We start from the raw sequence: 20,208 nt of genomic DNA, 5'->3' as shown, positions 1-20,208 counted from the left end.
GCGTTGGGTTTAGCGGAGCGTACAGATTGTATACAGGGGCAGCGCCGGTCCTCAGTGGGCAGCAGAGCTTGCTCTTTACACGTTGGGTTTAGTGGAGCGTACAGATTGTATACAGGGGCAGCGCCAGACCTCGGTGGGCAGCAGAGCTTGCTCTTTATGCGTTGGGTTTAGCGGAGCGTACAGATTGTATACAGGGGCAGCGCCAGACCTCGGTGGGCAGCAGAGCTTGCTCTTTACACGTTGGGTTTAGTGGAGCGTACCGATTGTATACAGGGGCAGCGCCGGTCCTCGGTGGGCAGCAGAGCTTGCTCTTTACACGTTGGGTTTAGCGGAGCGTACAGATTGTATACAGGGGCAGCGCCGGTCCTCGGTGGGCAGCAGAGCTTGCTCTTTACACGTTGGGTCTCGTGGAGCGCACAGATTGTATACAGGGGCAGCGCCGGTCCTCGGTGGGCAGCAGAGCTTGCTCTTTACACGTTGGGTCTCGTGGAGCGTACAGATTGTATACAGGGGCAGCGCCGGTCCTCTGTGGGCAGCAGAGCTTGCTCTTTACACGTTGGGTTTAGTGGAGTGTACAGATTGTATACAGGGGCAGCGCCGGTCCTCGGTGGGCAGCAGAGCTTGCTCTTTACACGTTGGGTTTAGCGGAGCGTACAGATTGTATACAGGGGCAGCGCCGGTCCTCGGTGGGCAGCAGAGCTTGCTCTTTACACGTTGGGTTTAGCGGAGCGTACAGATTGTATACAGGGGCAGCGCCGGTCCTCGGTGGGCAGCAGAGCTTGCTCTTTACACGTTGGGTTTAGCGGAGCGTACAGATTGTATACAGGGGCAGCGCCAGACCTCGGTGGGCAGCAGAGCTTGCTCTTTACACGTTGGGTTTAGCGGAGCGTACAGATTGTATACAGGGGCAGCCGGTCCTCGGTGGGCAGCAGAGCTTGCTCTTTACACGTTGGGTCTCGTGGAGCGCACATATTGTATACAGGGGCAGCGCCGGTCCTCGGTGGGCAGCAGAGCTTGCTCTTTACACGTTGGGCTTAGCGGAGCGTACAGATTGTATACAGGGACGACGTCAGCAGCCGATTAATCTTTCGTCCTCCCTCCTTCCTGAGACTAAATCCAGCCACTGCCATCCTGAACTTCCCTTGTAAATCTGCTCTCGTCTAATCCCCTCATCTGCTCTCTTCTGCTTACGGGCAGCAATAACGGGGGCTCATTAATGGAGGGTCTCCCTGCGCAGCGGATGCCGTTCCTGCCCGCTGATTCCCCGTAATGTCACTATTCAGCGCGGTTCTGTCTTTTTGGGGCTTGTGAGATCCCTAAGGTGGTCCTCGGAAGGAGCTCGTTACATCGCAGGGATGGTCCTAAGAACACGGTGCCTGTTTAGTACGAGTTCCATGAAGTTGGTGCTGCTCAGGTGGTGCGCGCCGCATGGAGGACTCTGAAGTCAGCTGATACATAGACATAAAGTAAAACTCTGGTGGCTTCTGTTCTCCGTAGTCCTACATGAATAGTCCGCACCACGGAGCTCGCCGCACGACATCCGGATCACCTTGGGGGGCACCTGACACACTGGTAGACAGTTGGGCACTTTCTGTGTGCTGGTAGCCCTTACGGCTGGACCAGCGTGTGACGAGGACTTCCATCCTCCATGGCGTGCCTGCGGATAGCTATGGACCGGTAGAAGAACAGATGGGGCTCAGTCAGGCCGCTCTCACATCTGTGTAGGAAGCTCTGGCCGCAGGTCCCAACGCAGATCCGGCTGAACAGATTGGAAAAATGGGCACTGCATGCAGCGCCCCCATCCAAGAGCTGGGCGGACCCCATTATAGTCAGTAGGGTTCACTTCCATCCACAGACAGAACCAGTTGGCCACAGACTCCCTATTCTTGATCCCCGAACGGAACAGGAAAGCTGAATCGCTGCACAGATGTGAGACCACCCTAATTCTATCAAATGCCCCCAGAAAAGGTGGTAGAATAGAGACACTGGTGTACGTCTGTTCATGGAAACTGTCCGCCATAATCCTAACTTGTCTGATGGGCTTGAAAAGCGAAGCAGCGAAGGGCTGAACACGAGTAACGGCCGCGCCAAATGTACAGCCGTCATGATATGAACTCTATTGTGATATGTATTTTGGGGTGCTGCTGTATCATGTGGTCCACCGCAGTATCTGAAGGGTTAAGGGTCTTTTAATCACTATTGGAGCACTTAAACTTAACCGTGTGGGACTCTCTCTCCGAGCCGGAGTCTGGCGTATGTTGGGTCTCGTAGTGTAATCCTTTTCTCCTGATAGAGCGAGCGGACATCCCAGCGTGCCGTAGTGTAAGCGTGTGGGTGTGGGCCGCCCGCCGTACTGTAAGCGTGTAGGTGTGGGCCGCCCCGCCATAGTGTAAGCGTGTAGGTGGGGGCCGCCCGCCGTACTGTAAGCGTGTAGGTGTGGGCCGCCCCGCCGTAGTGTAAGCGTGTAGGTGTGGGCCGCCCCGCCGTAGTGTAAGCGTGTAGGTGTGGGCCGCCCCGCCGTAGTGTAAGCGTGTAGGTGGGGGCCGCCCGCCGTAGTGTAAGCGTGTAGGTGGGGGCCGCCCCGCCGTAGTGTAAGCGTGTAGGTGTGGCCGGCCCGCCGTAGTGTAAGCGTGTAGGTGAGGCCGGCCCGCAATAGTGTAAGCGTGTAGGTGTGGCTGGCCCGCCGTAGTGTAAGTGTGTAGGTGTGGCCGGCCCGCCATAGTGTAAGCGTGTAGGTGGGGGCCGCCCCGCCGTAGTGTAAGCGTGTAGGTGTGGCCGGCCCGCCGTAGTGTAAGCGTGTAGGTGGGGGCCGCCCGCCGTAGTGTAAGCGTGTAGGTGGGGGCCGCCCCGCCGTAGTGTAAGCGTGTAGGTGGGGGCCGCCCCGCCGTAGTGTAAGCGCGTAGGTGGGGGCCGCCCCGCCGTAGTGTAAGCGCGTAGGTGTGGGCCGCCCCGCCGTAGTGTAAGCGCGTAGGTGTGGGCCGCCCCGCCGTAGTGTAAGCGCGTAGGTGTGGGCCGCCCCGCCGTAGTGTAAGCGCGTAGGTGGGGGCCGCCCCGCCGTAGTGTAAGCGCGTAGGTGGGGGCCGCCCCGCCGCAGTGCGGGCGCGTAGGTGGGGGCCGCCCCGCCGCAGTGCGGGCGCGTAGGTGGGGGCCGCCCCGCCGTAGTAGTCGCTCTTCTTCTGGTTGGCTGAGGGAATGTATAGCGGTGATTGCGCCCGTAGATCGCACGCTATAACGCAGTGTAAATATATTAGTGGACTTCACGCGATAGAAGCAGCAGCGGTTCTGAAATGATTTGCGCCATATACACTTCCTCATCCTTTTGAAGTCCTGTTATATTCCGCTGCTGGGATATGTGTTCCGTCTGATATGGCGCATTGTGACTGAAAGCTGCTGTGAGCCGATAATCACAAGAACGCCCAACCTGCGGGACTTCTTCCTCTGACTACTGCCAGCTCTCTCTCACAGGGCGCCTCTGCAGTCTCTCACCCTCTGACGTCTTACACCCAGCATCGCCCCGTTGCCCGCCCCTCAGCGCTTCTTTGAGTTCTTTTCGAGCTTCCAACTAATAAGTGTTTGTATTTTCTCTATAGATGTCATTGGGAAGCGAGCGGCAGCCTCCGAGGTAAGAGCCGGGCATAAAGTGGGCATGACTGTCTGCGCTTTACTATTAGTTGGTCATCTAGGTGCCGCCTACAATCCAGTGTGGTTGGCTGCCAACATGCCTGATTGATGGACTGTGGCACAGCTATACACATGAATATGCACTCGCTTGGCACCCATCCATGCACTTGCATCAGGTACCTCATTGTCTGCCAAGCTACAGCCTGTGGAGTAAAGACCGGCCTGGGACTCTTCTAGCTGCTCACTTACTGGATTAGTACATCCGTAGGTTTTTATTGCATAGATATTCCCATTTTCTTTCTTTGTGGCTGCCAGTAGTGCCGGCTGCATTGGCACTACCATGGTTGGCACCTTCCAGTTCAGCTTTTCATCAACTAACTGCCATTTAGGCAGAATTTGTGATTGGTGCCTCTTTCAGCCGGGGGCTTCTAGATGCCTTCTAGAAGGTAGGTCAGCAGGTGCCTCTTTCAGCCGGGGGCTTCTAGATGCCTTCTAGAAGGTAGGTCAGCAGGTGCCGACAGCCGGGGGCTTCTAGATGCCTTCTAGAAGGTAGGTCAGCCGGTGCCGACAGCCGGGGGCTTCTAGATGCCTTCTAGAAGGTAGGTCAGCAGGTGCCGACAGCCGGGGGCTTCTAGATGCCTTCTAGAAGGTAGGTCAGCTGGTGCCGACAGCCGGGGGCTTCTAGATGCCTTCTAGAAGGTAGGTCAGCCGGTGCCGACAGCCGGGGGCTTCTAGATGCCTTCTAGAAGGTAGGTCAGCAGGTGCCTCTTTCAGCCGGGGGCTTCTAGATGCCTTCTAGAAGGTAGGTCAGCAGGTGCCGACAGCCGGGGGCTTCTAGATGCCTTCTAGAAGGTAGGTCAGCCGGTGCCGACAGCCGGGGGCTTCTAGATGCCTTCTAGAAGGTAGGTCAGCAGGTGCCGACAGCCGGGGGCTTCTAGATGCCTTCTAGAAGGTAGGTCAGCCGGTGCCGACAGCCGGGGGCTTCTAGATGCCTTCTAGAAGGTAGGTCAGCCGGTGCCGACAGCCGGGGGCTTCTAGATGCCTTCTAGAAGGTAGGTCAGCCGGTGCCGACAGCCGGGGGCTTCTAGATGCCTTCTAGAAGGTAGGTCAGCCGGTGCCGACAGCTGGGGGCTTCTAGATGCCTTCTAGAAGGTAGGTCAGCCGGTGCCGACAGCTGGGGGCTTCTAGATGCCTTCTAGAAGGTAGGTCAGCCGCTGCCGACAGCCGGGGGCTTCTAGATGCCTTCTAGAAGGTAGGTCAGCCGGTGCCGACAGCTGGGGGCTTCTAGATGCCTTCTAGAAGGTAGGTCAGCCGGTGCCGACAGCTGGGGGCTTCTAGATGCCTTCTAGAAGGTAGGTCAGCCGGTGCCGACAGCTGGGGGCTTCTAGATGCCTTCTAGAAGGTAGGTCAGCCGGTGCCGACAGCTGGGGGCTTCTAGATGCCTTCTAGAAGGTAGGTCAGCAGGTGCCGACAGCCGGGGGCTTCTAGATGCCTTCTAGAAGGTAGGTCAGCCGGTGCCGACAGCCGGGGGCTTCAAGATGCCTTCTAGAAGGTAGGTCAGCCGGTGCCGACAGCTGGGGGCTTCTAGATGCCTTCTAGAAGGTAGGTCAGCCGGTGCCGACAGCTGGGGGCTTCTAGATGCCTTCTAGAAGGTAGGTCAGCCGGTGCCGACAGCCGGGGGCTTCTAGATGCCTTCTAGAAGGTAGGTCAGCCGGTGCCGACAGCCGGGGGCTTCTAGATGCCTTCTAGAAGGTAGGTCAGCCGGTGCCGACAGCCGGGGGCTTCTAGATGCCTTCTAGAAGGTAGGTCAGCCGGTGCCGACAGCCGGGGGCTTCTAGATGCCTTCTAGAAGGTAGGTCAGCCGGTGCCGACAGTATGCAGGTGATGAGGCTGATCGAGCAGCCATATCCTCCATGACTCCTAGTAAGGCCAATCTGCCAAGAGGGTTGCAGCATTTACATACAGGGCGAGTGTAGCGCCAGCGCACCAGACTGTCTCGTGTTATATACCATATATAGGCCCATTTACATGTAATGATTGGCCCTGAAGCGAACAAAAGTGGACGATAATCGTTACATCTAAACACGAAGGCATTGTGCGCTTTTCTTTTATTGCTCCGTTTCAGCCAGCATAAAAGCCATCGCTGGTTCGCTGACTTCTCGCTACGTGTAAAGACTCCCCGCTAAGTGTTTCGCACAGTATGTGAAGTGCTGAGCGGGAAGGGAGCGGTTGGTAGCGATTATCTAAATCGTCTGAACATGCTGCACGAGTGCGAACAACTACTGGTGACATCACCCGCTTGTGCGCTCGCGTGAACGAGAATTGTCCCATGTAAAGAGGTATTAGAAGTCTCCCACGGTAATGGAGTTATTCAGGAAGCGGTTGGCGGGGTACATCGGGGTCGGAGTGGAAGCCGCTGCTCCGACCCGTGTATAGCAGATGGCAATTATAATTGCAAGCGCAACTCGCATTGAAATCAGCAGGACCCCAGCCAGCAATTTCTAGCGTTGGCCACTATGTGGGAGTCGGAGCAGTGCTTCCACTCCGACTGTGTCCCGGCAGCCGCGTCCTGGATAACCCCTTTTACAGGTGTCGGTCCCTCACAGCAATGGCAGTGACGCTGTAATATCTGCATGCCTTCAGTCCCAACATACTATTGGATTTGCATGTATGTTTCCCTGCTCCAGAGAAGTTGTTCAGGCCGGCCGGTACTCCTCCGGTGTAGTGACATGCAGGACAAAGATCTGATGTTTTACAGGACATGCTTGTTAATTGCACTGATGACTTATCATGTCTTCCTTACATTAACTATCTTCTTCATTTATGCAGCCAGGAGCTGGTCAAAAAATTGGGCATCGGGGAGTTGATGCCTCAGGAGAGACCACCTATAAGAAGGTAAGTTTATCTATAACACCAATGGGTGAGAAGAAATGGGTCTCGGGTTCTGCTAACCCCACATATTGTATCTCCACAGACCACCTCATCCACCCTAAAAGGTGCCATACAACTCGGTATTGGGTATACTGTAGGCAATCTAAGTTCCAAACCGGAGAGGGATGTCCTTATGCAAGATTTCTACGTAGTTGAGAGCATCTTCTTTCCTAGGTGAGGAAGACGACTTTAGGCCTCCCTCACACAGCCATTTGCAGAAACGCGCATTTCTCAACACTGCGTTTACCGCGGTCTCAGCAGCGCTGCCATGCATCTTGCCAGCGTTTTGGCTGCATTTTCAGCACAGCGGAAAAAAGCAATACTCACCTAGCGGGTGCCGTCATGGTCACAGCCGCTGATCTCTGGCGCTGCTCCAGGCTTCCCGTGCGATGACAGATCATCTATTGCTGGTAGTGAGGTTTGAGAACCCCGCCTCCAGCAAGAGATTGCTGTGATTGGTTCTTGGTGCTGGCTCAATGCACCAATCGCAGCCATTCATTGACTGGCTCAGGCAATCAGGTTGCCAGCTCTGCTTGGCTGAAGAGCCCCATTGAAATGAATGGGAGCGCTGTGCTGAAAGGCAGCGCTAAACGCTGTGTGAGGGAGGCTTAGTGTTTGATGTTCTCCCGAGACTTCTCATTAATCTTGTCTTGTTTTGGTTAATTTCCAGTGAAGGCAGCAATCTTACTCCTGCCCATCATTATCCAGACTTTCGCTTTAAGACATATGCCCCGGTGGCTTTCCGATATTTTCGAGAACTCTTTGGAATTCGTCCAGATGACTATTTGGTGAGTGCGACTCTTAAGTTATTTGTGCTTTTCTTTAGCCTTGGTCTGGGCCTCCAGAGTTTCACATATTTGAGAAGGGAGTTTTCCCCGTTACCAGAGTCTAAGAGGAGCGCATTATTGGGATGTGAGAAGCTGGATGGTCGTATCTATGAATTGTCCCCCACCGGCCGTTCTGACTGGACTGTTAGGGGGTGTTGGGACCAGTAGATAGGGGCACACAAGGTGACCAGGCTCAGGACGCCCCCTACAGACCACCTGTAGAGAGGAGTGTCTGACTGGACTGTTAGGGGGTGTTGGGACCAGTAAATAGGGGCACACAAGGTGACCAGGCTCAGGACGCCCCCTACAGACCACCTGTAGAGAGGAGTGTCTGACTGGACTGTTAGGGGGTGTTGGGACCAGTAGATAGGGGCACACAAGGTGACCAGGCTCAGGACGCCCCCTACAGACCACCTGTAGAGAGGAGTGTCTGACTGGTCTGTTAGGGGGTGTTGGGACCAGTAGATAGGGGCACACAAGGTGACCAGGCTCAGGACGCCCCCTACAGACCACCTGTAGAGAGGAGTGTCTGACTGGACTGTTAGGGGGTGTTGGGACCAGTAGATAGGGGCACACAAGGTGACCAGGCTCAGGACGCCCCCTACAGACCACCTGTAGAGAGGAGTGTCTGACTGGACTGTTAGGGGGTGTTGGGACCAGTAAATAGGGGCACACAAGGTGACCAGGCTCAGGACGCCCCCTACAGACCACCTGTAGAGAGGAGTGTCTGACTGGACTGTTAGGGGGTGTTGGGACCAGTAGATAGGGGCACACAAGGTGACCAGGCTCAGGACGCCCCCTACAGACCACCTGTAGAGAGGAGTGTCTGACTGGACTGTTAGGGGGTGTTGGGACCAGTAGATAGGGGCACACAAGGTGACCAGGCTCAGGACACCCCCTACAGACCACCTGTAGAGAGGAGTGTCTGACTGGACTGTTAGGGGGTGTTGGGACCAGTAGATAGGGGCACACAAGGTGACCAGGCTCAGGACGCCCCCTACAGACCACCTGTAGAGAGGAGTGTCTGACTGGACTGTTAGGGGGTGTTGGGACCAGTAGATAGGGGCACACAAGGTGACCAGGCTCAGGACGCCCCCTACAGACCACCTGTAGAGAGGAGTGTCTGACTGGACTGTTAGGGGGTGTTGGGACCAGTAGATAGGGGCACACAAGGTGACCAGGCTCAGGACGCCCCCTACAGACCACCTGTAGAGAGGAGTGTCTGACTGGACTGTTGGGGGGTGTTGGGACCAGTAGATAGGGGCACACAAGGTGACCAGGCTCAGGACGCCCCCTACAGACCACCTGTAGAGAGGAGTGTCTGACTGGACTGTTAGGGGGTGTTGGGACCAGTAGATAGGGGCACACAAGGTGACCAGGCTCAGGACGCCCCCTACAGACCACCAGTAGAGAGGAGCATCTGACCAGACTGTTAGGAGGTGTTGGGACCAGTGGGTGTGTGAGGGCACACAGGGTGACCGGGCTCAGGACGCCCCCTACAGGCCACCAGTAGAGAGGAGCGTCTGACCAGACTGTTAGGTGGTGTTGGGACCAGTGGATGGGGGCACACAAGGTGACCGGGCTCAGGACGCCCCCTACAGACCACCAGTAGAGAGGAGCGTCTGACCTGTTAGTAGGTGTTGGGACCAGTGGATGGGGGCACACAAGGCGACTGGGCTCAGGACGCCCCCTACAGACCACCTGTAGAGAGGAGTGTCTGACCGTACTGTTAGGGGGTGTTGGGACCAGTGAATGGGGGCACACAAGGTGACCGGCCTCAGGACGTCCCCTACAGACCACCAGTAGAGAGGAGCGTCTGACCAGACTGTTAGGGGGTGTTGGGACCAGTGGATGGGGATACACAAGGTGACCAGGCTCAGGACGCCCCCTACAGGCCACCAGTAGAGAGGAGTGTCTGACCAGACTGTTAGGAGGTATTGGGACCAGTGAATGGGGGCACACAAGGTGATCGGGCTCAGGACGCCCCCTACAGACCACCAGTAGAGAGGAGCGTCTGACCAGACTGTTAGGAGGTGTTGGGACCAATGTATGGGGGCACACAAGGTGACCGGGCTCAGGACGCCCCCTACAGGCCACCAGTAGAGAGGAGCGTCTGACCAGACTGTTAGGAGGTGTTGGGACCAGTGGATGGGGCACACAAGGTGACCGGGCTCAGGACGCCCCCTACAGGCCACCAGTAGAGAGGAGCGTCTGACCAGACTGTTAGGAGGTGTTGGGACCAGTGGATGGGGGCACACAAGGTGACCGGGCTCAGGACGCCTCCTACAGATTACCAGTAGAGAGGAGCGTCTGACCAGACTGTTAGGAGGTGTTGGGACCAGTGGATGGGGCACACAAGGTGACTGGGCTCAGGACGCCCCCTACAGACCACCAGTAGAGAGGAGCGTCTGACCAGACTGTTAGGAGGTGTTGGGACCAGTGGATGGGGGCACACAAGGTGACCGGGCTCAGGACGCCTCCTACAGATTACCAGTAGAGAGGACTGCCTGCTCATCTGAAAAGCACGAGCAGCTCAAACTGTTTCCTTCTCTGCAATCCAAATTCAAGGTTTTTTTCCCCCACAATAAATTCTCCTTTTGCACTGATATTCCCTTTACTTATATCAACATTTCAACCGCACATATAAAGTTTCCTTTGATTCTGACAACTTCTTCTGGGTGCCTGATTTTTAATTTTTTTTTATTTACAATAAGTGTATATCGGGTACAGCGCCATTCATTTTGTAGTGGCGGTCCCTGGTATTACAGCTCAGTCCCATGAACTTAAATGGAACAGAGAAGCACAAAGGGTAAGTGACCAATGAATGTGATGGCACAGGCTGAGGAAGAGGTCGCAGAGCTTGTCTAAGCAACCTGCTGATTGGCAGAGGTGTTGGGGCTCAGCCACCCACTGATCTTATGATGATGACCTATCCTACGGACATCCGGGTCTGGTCTCCAGAAAACCTCTTGAGGAGTCAGGATCTCCTTTGTCCGCAGTGCATACTGCCTTTTTAAGAATGTTGATGGAAGTCGCCAGTGAATGAAATGGATTCCCTTATGAAAGATCTGACTGATTACATTCTGTGTTTCTTGCTTTCCTTGTGTTCTCCTTGACCAGCTGACTGAGGGGGCAGTAGAGAGGGTTCTTCTCCTTTCCCTGTGATGGAGGGATGTTAGCTGATAACCTTTAGTGTGTATAAGGGATACCTGGTCCCGAGTCGGGCTCTACTTCATTGCTGTTTTGTTTCACAGTATTCTCTTTGTAATGAACCCCTCATTGAACTCTCCAATCCTGGGGCGAGCGGATCGCTGTTCTATGTCACCAGTGATGATGAATTCATTATCAAGACCGTTATGCATAAAGAAGCGGAGTTCCTGCAGAAACTGCTGCCTGGATATTACATGGTATGTTTGCTGCTTTGTCAGTTTCATGGTCCTTGTTCGCCGGTGTCACATCTATGTCCAGTCGGAGTCCTGGATGCTACACTTTTTCTTCTGCCCAAAAGCGGGCGAACCCCATTATAGTCAATGAGGTCCACTCTGCACTGTTAGGTTCCATCCAAAGACTGAGCTGTATGGCTGCAGGGATTCCCCTTTTTTGCTCCCTGAATGAAGCATGGAAGCTGAATCCCCAACGCAGATGTGAAAGCACCCTTACGATGTCATATTCTATAAGCTCATTGAAAAGCAGAAGGTTTTGGTCATCAGGTTGAACGACGTCTTTGAAAAGGTTAATTTTGTAAAAAAGTAAAGGCCCATTTACACACACAGATATCTTTCAGAAGGCTGAAAGATCAGTGTTCCTTTTGCATAAAGTACTAACAGGCACTAATTGCTATTAGTACTTTATTACCTTCATTTGCATGCAAATGAGCTTCTGGGAGCTGTTACAGAACTCAGCAGGAGGTCTGAGCTCTGTAATTAGCTGTATTATTCAGCCACAGGCTCCCCCTGGAGAATTCAGCACCATGGACAGCAGACACAGCTTGTGGTCCTGCTCAGGTGTGGCTGAGAACAGCTGTAACAATGTTATCAGCTGTAGTCAGCTCTCTGGAGGCAGAACACAGAGTGCGGTCCTGCTTATCAGCTGTTCTGCTGAATGATTATTTTCAAGCAGAAGTGAAAACAGTCTTTCAGCCAAACGGTGAAAGATGGGCACATTTAGACACAACGATTATCACTCAAAAGCAGTCTCAATTTTGAGCGCTAATCATTGTCTAAATGGGCCTTAAGTCACAAACCCAACTTCCGTAGTGAGGGGGATTTTCTACTTTTTAAAAAAATATATCTTTAGTTCTAAGAATTGTGCAGCGTCGTAATATACATGTTTACCCTTCATCTCGCATCCCTATCTGCTCAGTAGTAGGTATAACCCACCACTCCGGCGGTCCGGACTTCCCGGGGGTCCTGGTGCTTCAGCTCTCACATGCCCTATATAGTAGACAAATCTTGTGCCCATAAAACCTGCAGGTCGCTTTCTGTGTTGGCGGCACAGCTTTAAAATGCTGGACAATCCCTTCATTAAGGCTCCTTCGAGTTCGTGTGCTGCGAGACGCACAAATATGAACCCCGTTCTTTTGAACGGGCTCCTTCACATTTAGCGTTGTTTTCCTGCATGGCACCGCGATGCGGGTAACATATTGCAGCATGTCCTATGTTACTGCGAGACCTCCCATTACTTCCATTGGGGCGGCAGCAGCGCTGTCACACTTCAAAGCAACGGGAGAACCACTGCCGCGCGGGGATTCCTCAATCCCCGAAGCGCTGCAAGGCTGTTTTCACATTAAAACTACTCGCATCCACAGGGCTTTCGCATGGATGGCATCGGACTGTGAATCACGGCCCGCTATCGCGCTCGCCAGTGTGAAGGAGCCCTATCTTCTTTCTTGCTGATGACGAAGGTCGTCTGTTGGCGCCCCGTGCTATCGTAATGTTATCTTCTCTTGGGAGGTAATGTTTGTTACTAAAGGCCTGTTTGAACACGCGAGTGACGACACCGCCAACTCATTCGCTCTCTGGCAGCCTGTTTATAGAGGCAGATACATCATTGGCTCATCCAAGCAAGAAATCGTTCAGTCTTTCACTTTTGCTGTATTAGGCCTCATGTCCGCAGGCGGATCGGTTTCCGTGGGTGGGAGCTCCGTCGCACGATGCCACCCTGCCTGTGGCATGAGCACATTACTTACCAGTCCGGATGCGTGTCGGTCATCCGTTGTCTCCTCCGCGCATGTGGGTGGGCACGCCCACCCCCCGCACATGCGCAGTGGAGACTTTCCTTTTTTCATCTCCTGCTTCCCCGCAGCACACCTGGACTGACAGTTCTAGGTGTGCCACAGATCGGATGGCATCCGTTGACTTCAATGGAAGCCGTCCCTGTGGGATCCGCAGTAGAATGAAGCATGCTGCGATTTGTTTTTTTGGACCGGATGATCCCTAAAACAAACCCGCATGCTTTAATGAAGCTGTGGGCGCCCATGATTGTCTATGGGTGGCTTGAACTCCAGATCATCTGCGCGGGTGCCCCACACAGATCCTGGAATTTAAACCCGCCCGTGGACACCTTGGTGAGTGAGAGGCTGAACGAGCGCAGCTTAAACTGAATCATGAGCGAGCGAACAATGGTTTTTAGGTCTGCTTAAAATGAATAATGAATGAAAAGTGAACGATTCTCCCTCGGCATCGGCTCGTGTTTTAGACCGAATGAGTATTGGTCACTTTCGCTCTTTGGAACTAGAATCCTTCAATCTGAAAGCACCTTTATACACGAGTCCAATGGTCCTTTTACACGGGACGAGCTGTCGGGCAAACGATCCCGGCACTTGTCCCACTGACGCTCGGTCTGTACTGTTACGCAGGAGCGACTATCACTGGCATCGCTCACAGCGCTGCCGGCATAGAGGTGGGGCAACCGCATAGCCTCCATACACAGTTACTGTTCAGTCACTAGCATGGACTCTGCTCTACACGCCCCCCGCCATCTTTGTTCCTCTTGCGAATGGCATTACCAAGTTTTTGTAATTTCTAACCCTCTTCTAGACTAGTTTGGAGTCCTTACTAGGGACTTTTACTGAACTCACGGCAGAACAATATCTTATATACTGAGGACTTTGTGTTTATATTGAAACAGAACCTGAACCAGAACCCACGGACACTTCTGCCCAAGTTCTACGGTTTATATTGTGTGCAGTCTGGCGGAAAGAACATCCGTGTAGTGGTCATGAACAATATCCTGCCGAGAGTGGTCCGTATGCATTACAAGTATGACTTGAAGGGTTCCACGTACAAGAGACGCGCATCTAAAAAAGAGAGGGAGAAGCGGAGTCCTACGTACAAAGACCTCGACTTCATCCAGGATTCCCCGGAAGGACTGCTCCTCGACAATGACACCTTCAGCGCGTTGGTTAAGACCATGCAGAGGGACTGTCTGGTAAGTTCTTCACTAGGCTGGATTTGGTGACTGAAGGTAACTAGTCACGAAACAGATTGTCAAAGCTCGCTGGCAGCCATGAATATACCAATGGGGTTTAAAATATGGTTTGAGAATTTTTCTAAGATGTCATCCGTCACTTCCATTGATACAGATGGGATTTTCTATGTTCCTATTAGGCATTTAGTAGGTAGTGTCAGGAAAAGAGGAAGGGGGAACCCCGACTTATCCAGCCTCTGTCGCCGATTTGACCCGGATCAACTACTCCCAGCGCTCAAGCCGGTATGACTGCTAGTTACGGCCGAGCCTCGATTTGATCATTCTAGCAGGGTTGCAAGTGCAGAGTCGTTGGAATACAGGTGGATTTGTACCCAGCTTTCCCAGGCTCCTGCACACGTGCAGAACGAAAGCTCAAATCACCCCCTGGTCGGTCTAACATCTCCAGCACTCTACAATACCCACACGCTACCGCTTCCACCACCAGCTTTTATCACAGGGAAGCTGGAACCCAGACTAGTAATTATGAACATAATTTTCAGAGTTATGGTTCATTTTAAAACGGACAAGGCTTGACTACTAAATTGCAGATTTAGTATAAAAAAGACTAGCCGTGCTAAATATCTATATGCATATAAAATTTATACAGAAAAAGATGTAACAATAGAGGTACGGTTTACAGGCAGACACAACAGACAGTATTCAAAATAAACAGGGAGAAGAATAAAGAAAGATACCAGATTTGGGATATTCAACCCAAGGTTCTATTCGTGCAGTCATTGAGGCAAACGGGAAATCCTTACGCCGTAGCGTATCTCCGAGGTCTGACCCTAAGGGTTTGTTGAGCCCTGAGTTATAAAGGATTCCCCAGAACACCCCTCCCTCGTCCCCTCTGAGGTCATTCAGGGATGGGTGGAGTGGAGCCGTGGGCTCCTGTGGAAATCCATAATTCTCTATGTTGGCCATAGCTTGGCGAGAGGCTCCTCGATCGGTAATATGTGCCCTGCATATTTCTGGTCATGATTTTATATATTTAGTGATATCAAGCATGACATGTAAATTCTAACCACGTACGCAGAGATGCCAAATGGGGGTGTTCTGGGGCCTGTACCTCAATGTGTATAAATGCATTTTAATCGGCTGGCCCACACGATTCCGAAAATATAATTCGTATCTGGCTAGGACCTTCGTGTCACCAGTAATTCTTATTAAAAGATTTTCTTCTTATTTGAATCTTGGAGCCAGGATGTCTATGGGGAATCCCCAAGGTGGCAAACCTCCCTGGCTAATTTTATTGCCTTCATGATCAAAGACTTTCTGAACCCAAATGCATATCTAAGACCTCTCAGATGTGAGGGAGGAAGAGGAGATTAAAAATATGGAGGAGTTCAGCTTTCTCAGTATCCTGAGAGGCAGCTGATGGACTGTTGGGTGACACTTTATCAATATCATTATACCACAGGTAGTGTAATCCACTTACAGCAGGTTCATCAATGTAATAATGGATTTCAGACGCTTGTGGGGTCTGTAAGCGTCGGAGCAGACCCTCACACTTATTCCTTGTATGACATAATACTCAATAAAGAGATAAAGTGGCTTTGGTGCTGGATGGATATTTCCATAGTTGGGTGGCGTTCAGCTGCTAGTACTGGAAGCCATCCATGTAGCCCATGACGTTCAGCCGCTCGCATGCCCACGCTAGTACCGGGAGGCATCCATGTAGCCCATGATGTTCAGCCGCTCACATGCCCACGCTAGTACTGGGAGGCATCCATGTAGCCCATGACGTTCAGCCGCTCGCATGCCCACGCTAGTACTGGGAGGCATCCATGTAGCCCATGACGTTCAGCCGCTCGCATGCCCACGCTAGTACTGGGAGGCATCCATGTAGCCTATGACGCTCAGACGCTCGGATGCCCACGCTAGTACTGGAAGCCATCCATGTAGCCCATGACATTCAGCCGCTCGCATGCCCACGCTAGTACCGGGAGGCATCCATGTAGCCCATGATGTTCAGCCGCTCACATGCCCACGCTAGTACTGGGAGGCATCCATGTAGCCCATGACGTTCAGCCGCTCGCATGCCCACGCTAGTACTGGGAGGCATCCATGTAGCCTATGACGCTCAGACGCTCGGATGCCCACGCTAGTACTGGGAAGCATCCATGTAGCCCATGACGTTCAGCCGCTCACATGCCCACACTAGTATTGGGAGCCATCTATGTGGCCCATGACATTCAGCCGCTCGCATGCCCACGCTAGTACTGGGAACCGTCCATGTGGCCCATGACGTTCACCTGCTCGCATGCCCACGCTAATACTGAAAGCCATCCATGTGTCCCATGACGGTCACCTGCTCGCATGCCCACGCTAGTATTGGGAGCCATCCATGTGGCCCATGACGTTCAGCCGCCCGCATGCCCACTCTAGTACTGGGAGCCAACCATGTGGCCCATGACGCTCAGCCGCTCGCATGCCCACGCTAGTACTGGGAGCCATCCATGTAGCCTATGACGTTCAGCCGCTCACATACCCACGCTAGTACTGAGAGCCAGCCATGTAGCCCGTGGTGTTCAGCTGCTCACATGCCCTTGCTAGTACTGGGAGCCATCCATGTCGCCCATGATGTTCAGCCGCTCGGATGCCCACCCTAGTACTGGGAAGCATCCATGTAGCCCATGATGTTCAGCCGCTCGCATGCCCACGCTAGTACTGGGAGCCATCTATGTGTCACAGAGGTCTATGTTGGGGAGTGATTTCCTGCACCCCCTGAAGCCAACTGTGTGCTGTAGGTGGAATAGTTTGTTTCCAAAGGGCCGGTGCACAAGCCCTGGCGGCACGAACTACATGACCAAACCCACAGTGTTTGTAGGTAGATGGGGGGGGATTATACCGCAGAGCTGGAGGAGGGAAAAATCTGTGGATGTAGAAGATATACGCCATACTCTGACCAAAAGTATCAGAACTTAGGGCAGCCCCAGAATGTGTAGCAGTGCGCCCTCCTCGCACCCGCATCTCCAACATGTGGCCAAGTATGTATTCTTGAAGGGATCTAGACCAACGCGATCAGACCTTCCAACCGCCTCCTGCATTGTACCAGCAGTAGTTGTGTATCGCCATCCCTCTCCCATTTAGGAGAAGCTGGATCTGCCGTATGAGTCGGTGAGACTAGTATATAATATATAGATCCTGTTGACTGATACCCGCCGTCAAACACTTTACTTTCAGCCGGAGGCCGTCAATACACGAGGTTGTGGGGCGCGCGGCTCGGAGGCGACTCGGATACCCACATTCCGTCTTGGACCATAGGTTCTCGGCTCCGAAGTTATTGTCTGAGTGGAATGGGCCGTTTTCCAACTGGGTTACCTGAGCTGGCATATAATAGTGATATGAGACCTCTGCCTCTTATCCTTTCCTAGGTCTTAGAAAGCTTCAAGATCATGGACTACAGCCTCCTCCTAGGTGTGCACAACCTAGAGCAGCAGGAAAGGGAGAAGCAGGCCGACGGGGCGCAGAGCCAGGCCGATGAGAAGCGCCCGGTGGCACAAAAGGCACTCTACTCTACAGCAATGGAGTCCATCCAGGGGGGAGCGGCCCGTGGGGAGTCTATAGATACTGATGACACGTAAGTAGCTCTTTGGCCTGTTGTTTTCTCAATCTACAAATTAATGACTTTTGGGGATTTTTCTGCTGTATTTGCAAAATTTATGTAGCGTGTCTGCCTTGATCTACAAAACACATTATGGAAAGGGAGATCCGCTAGACTTCAGCTACACCGGAGAACACCCGATCTAGATGAGCTTACCCTGACTAGCTCCAGCGGTGTTATGTCTCCACCTGACCATGGGGGCTAGCAGTGCATCGTCGTCAGCTGTTGCCACAACATATCCCACAATGGCGTGCAACCGTAATTCACACAATCGCGCCTGCGCAAAACACAGAGAATAGAACCTGTTGATTTTATTGGGTTTGTTCTCAAGTAGGACCTGCTCTATCTTTCTGCATTTTGCAACAAGGCCCCCATGGACGTCTATGGAAGGTGCGCAAATATACACCAGGAAAGCGTGAAGCGTGACCCAAAACGTGCAGAAAAAACAAATCTGGACCTCATTCAGCTAAATAGCCCCTTAATCCACAGAAAGGGGGTTTGGCGTGTGAACTGGCTCTACATGCACAAGAAGTGCGGTACTATGTGCCGACACGCGTGCAAATGTACCCATCCAAGCTCGTTCCTGCACAAATGTTCCCTTGTGTGAGCACTTTTGCGCATATGTGATGAAGCCCCTCTGTATACAGATGTAGCGATCACCAGACAAACGTTCAGCGTGATCTGTCTTTTGTGTAGCTCTCTTGCAATGACTGCAGTGCTGTGCAAATGGCGCAGGCGCACTACAATAACCATAGTGTGCAGCGACGGGTAAGCATATATATATAGCATCTGCACGGAGGAGCCGCGGCAACAAGTACAGGATAATCGTATAAATATCCAGTCATTAGACGGTGGCGCCGCTGCTCTAAGCTCCTCCCTCTTAGCCCTACTGCCTGCGCTCCACTGCTCCTCGGCCGCCTTACTGTCAGGTCAAGTGTGATGGTCGGTGCAGTGAGGAGGCGGAGCCACTGCACATGTGGTGCTGGAACAGCATCTCACCACAGGACTGGCAGCGTGGATGAAAATCTAAGACCGTTTTTAGGGATTTTACCCATGTGGTGCTTTTACTGCCCAATTAATTTTTTTTTTGTTCAGCCATCAAATATTTTTTTTGCTGTTTGTTTGTTTTTTTTCTCTCTTTTGCTGTAACGCCTAGGGCTATTTTGTATGGCTGCTTTTTTACTGACTTTTTTTCTTTTTTCTTTCTGCTCTTTTTTTTCTTTTGTTTTCATTGTGGGTAGAAAAAAAACTTTTTTGGCTTACCTTTTTTTTTTTTTTTTTTTTTAAATTTTATTTATTTATTTTTTAGAAATTAGTATCTTTATACTAAAATAAAGTACAGGAATGGGTTCCTCATTTTGTTTCGGATGTTCCGATATTTTTTTTTTCTAGTTTTTGATTACAGGGCGCATACTGTGACTGTTTTGGCGGGCATCAGCTTTGGACCATTTTCTCTTTAACCCCTTCCCGCCCCAGGATGTACAGTTGCGTCCTGCGGGGTCCGGCTATGTATGAAGAGAGATCACGCGGCTATTTATTACAGCTGACATCCAGCGGCAACAGCTGCAATTGGCCTCGAGGCCGATTTGCATCTGTTAACCTTTTAAATGCCGCTGTCAGCTCTGCCAGCGCGGTATTTAAATCCCCAGCCTGCGATGCGGTCGCAGGGAGCGTACTGGTGTCATGCCAACCAGAGCGGACCTTCTGAAAGGCCCCAGGGCTGCCTTAGCAGTATGCCTATCAAGCCATCCCGTCAGATTGCAGTATGATGTAATGCTATAGCTACATTAGCTGCACCTGTGGCCCTCCCATCTATGCTAGAGGGGCGCCTCGGCACTTGGAAGGCTGTTGCAGATCTGGATGGATTTCCTAGCCGGTTGCTCCTGTTATTTCGGGCTGTATCGCCGTTATACATCTGTGCATTGCTGCCCCCAACTCTTGTGACACGACGATTGGGCAGCACGACCCCTTCCTAGAATCCTCTTTCATGCTTATTTATACTGTCATGTGATCTCCCTTTTACCCCCGTCCTCCGCACCTCCAACCTGCTTGGCTTATAGAGCTCTGTGTCTTTAATCCGTCTGCCCTGTAACGCTCTTCTGGTCATCGCTTCCTTTTCCTTAATTCGAGGGGACGCAGTATTGTTACCGTTCCGCAGCTAGCCCGTTCTAAGTGCCAGACATCTAACCAAATGTATCCAAACATTTTCTAATCTACATTATTGGTTTTTTTTCTCTAGAATGGGAGGAATTCCAGCTGTGAACGGCAAAGGGGAGCGCCTCTTACTGTACATAGGGATTATCGACATTTTGCAGTCATACAGGTAAATCTGGTCGCTCTTTATCTACAAGTATCTGCAGCTCCGACTCTGGCGATTTGCATATAACCGAGTTAGACATTTCTGGGCAAAACAGAACGTTGGCAGCGAGGACACCATAATTATACGTTGTGCAGACGTCTCGCTAATAGTCATGTTCTCACCCTGCCACAACTATAGACATGTGGGTTACCATCACTGTTTTCTTACAAAGAGTTGGACTCTGCATACGATGCGACCTAATGCTGCATTTTTTTTTTTAATGCATGTGCATTCCGCCTCTAAAAACTGTGGCTGAATTTTGCAGCTGAGCTGCGCCCTTCTTTCTCTGCAGATGTAGGGCCGCGGACCCTCACATGAATTTTTACCTTTTTTTTTTTTTTTCCTCAATTCTTTTTTTTTCCCCCCAATAGTCAAATCCACATGCAGAATTCCTG

At 52.3% G+C, this 20,208-nt stretch overlaps 1 protein-coding gene across 1 annotated transcript in view; it reads left to right on the top strand.

Annotated features, from left to right (window-relative positions):
* The window catches only part of PIP5K1C (phosphatidylinositol-4-phosphate 5-kinase type 1 gamma), a 75,700-nt gene that overhangs the window by 3,842 nt on the left and 51,650 nt on the right, over positions 1-20,208 (top strand). The window contains exons 3-10 of the mRNA XM_066574870.1: positions 3,591-3,622; positions 6,451-6,516; positions 6,596-6,726; positions 7,223-7,340; positions 10,634-10,786; positions 13,509-13,808; positions 17,225-17,430; positions 19,694-19,777. Coding sequence (XP_066430967.1) covers positions 3,591-3,622; positions 6,451-6,516; positions 6,596-6,726; positions 7,223-7,340; positions 10,634-10,786; positions 13,509-13,808; positions 17,225-17,430; positions 19,694-19,777 — 1,090 coding nt within the window. The remainder of the gene's footprint in view (positions 1-3,590; positions 3,623-6,450; positions 6,517-6,595; positions 6,727-7,222; positions 7,341-10,633; positions 10,787-13,508; positions 13,809-17,224; positions 17,431-19,693; positions 19,778-20,208) is intronic.

This window comes from Eleutherodactylus coqui, chromosome 7 (assembly GCF_035609145.1).
Source record: "Eleutherodactylus coqui strain aEleCoq1 chromosome 7, aEleCoq1.hap1, whole genome shotgun sequence".
In the NCBI taxonomy this organism is placed as follows: domain Eukaryota; kingdom Metazoa; phylum Chordata; class Amphibia; order Anura; family Eleutherodactylidae; genus Eleutherodactylus; species Eleutherodactylus coqui.
The sequence above is the reverse complement of the archived record's forward strand: the minus strand, read 5'-3'. Positions and strand labels throughout refer to the sequence as shown.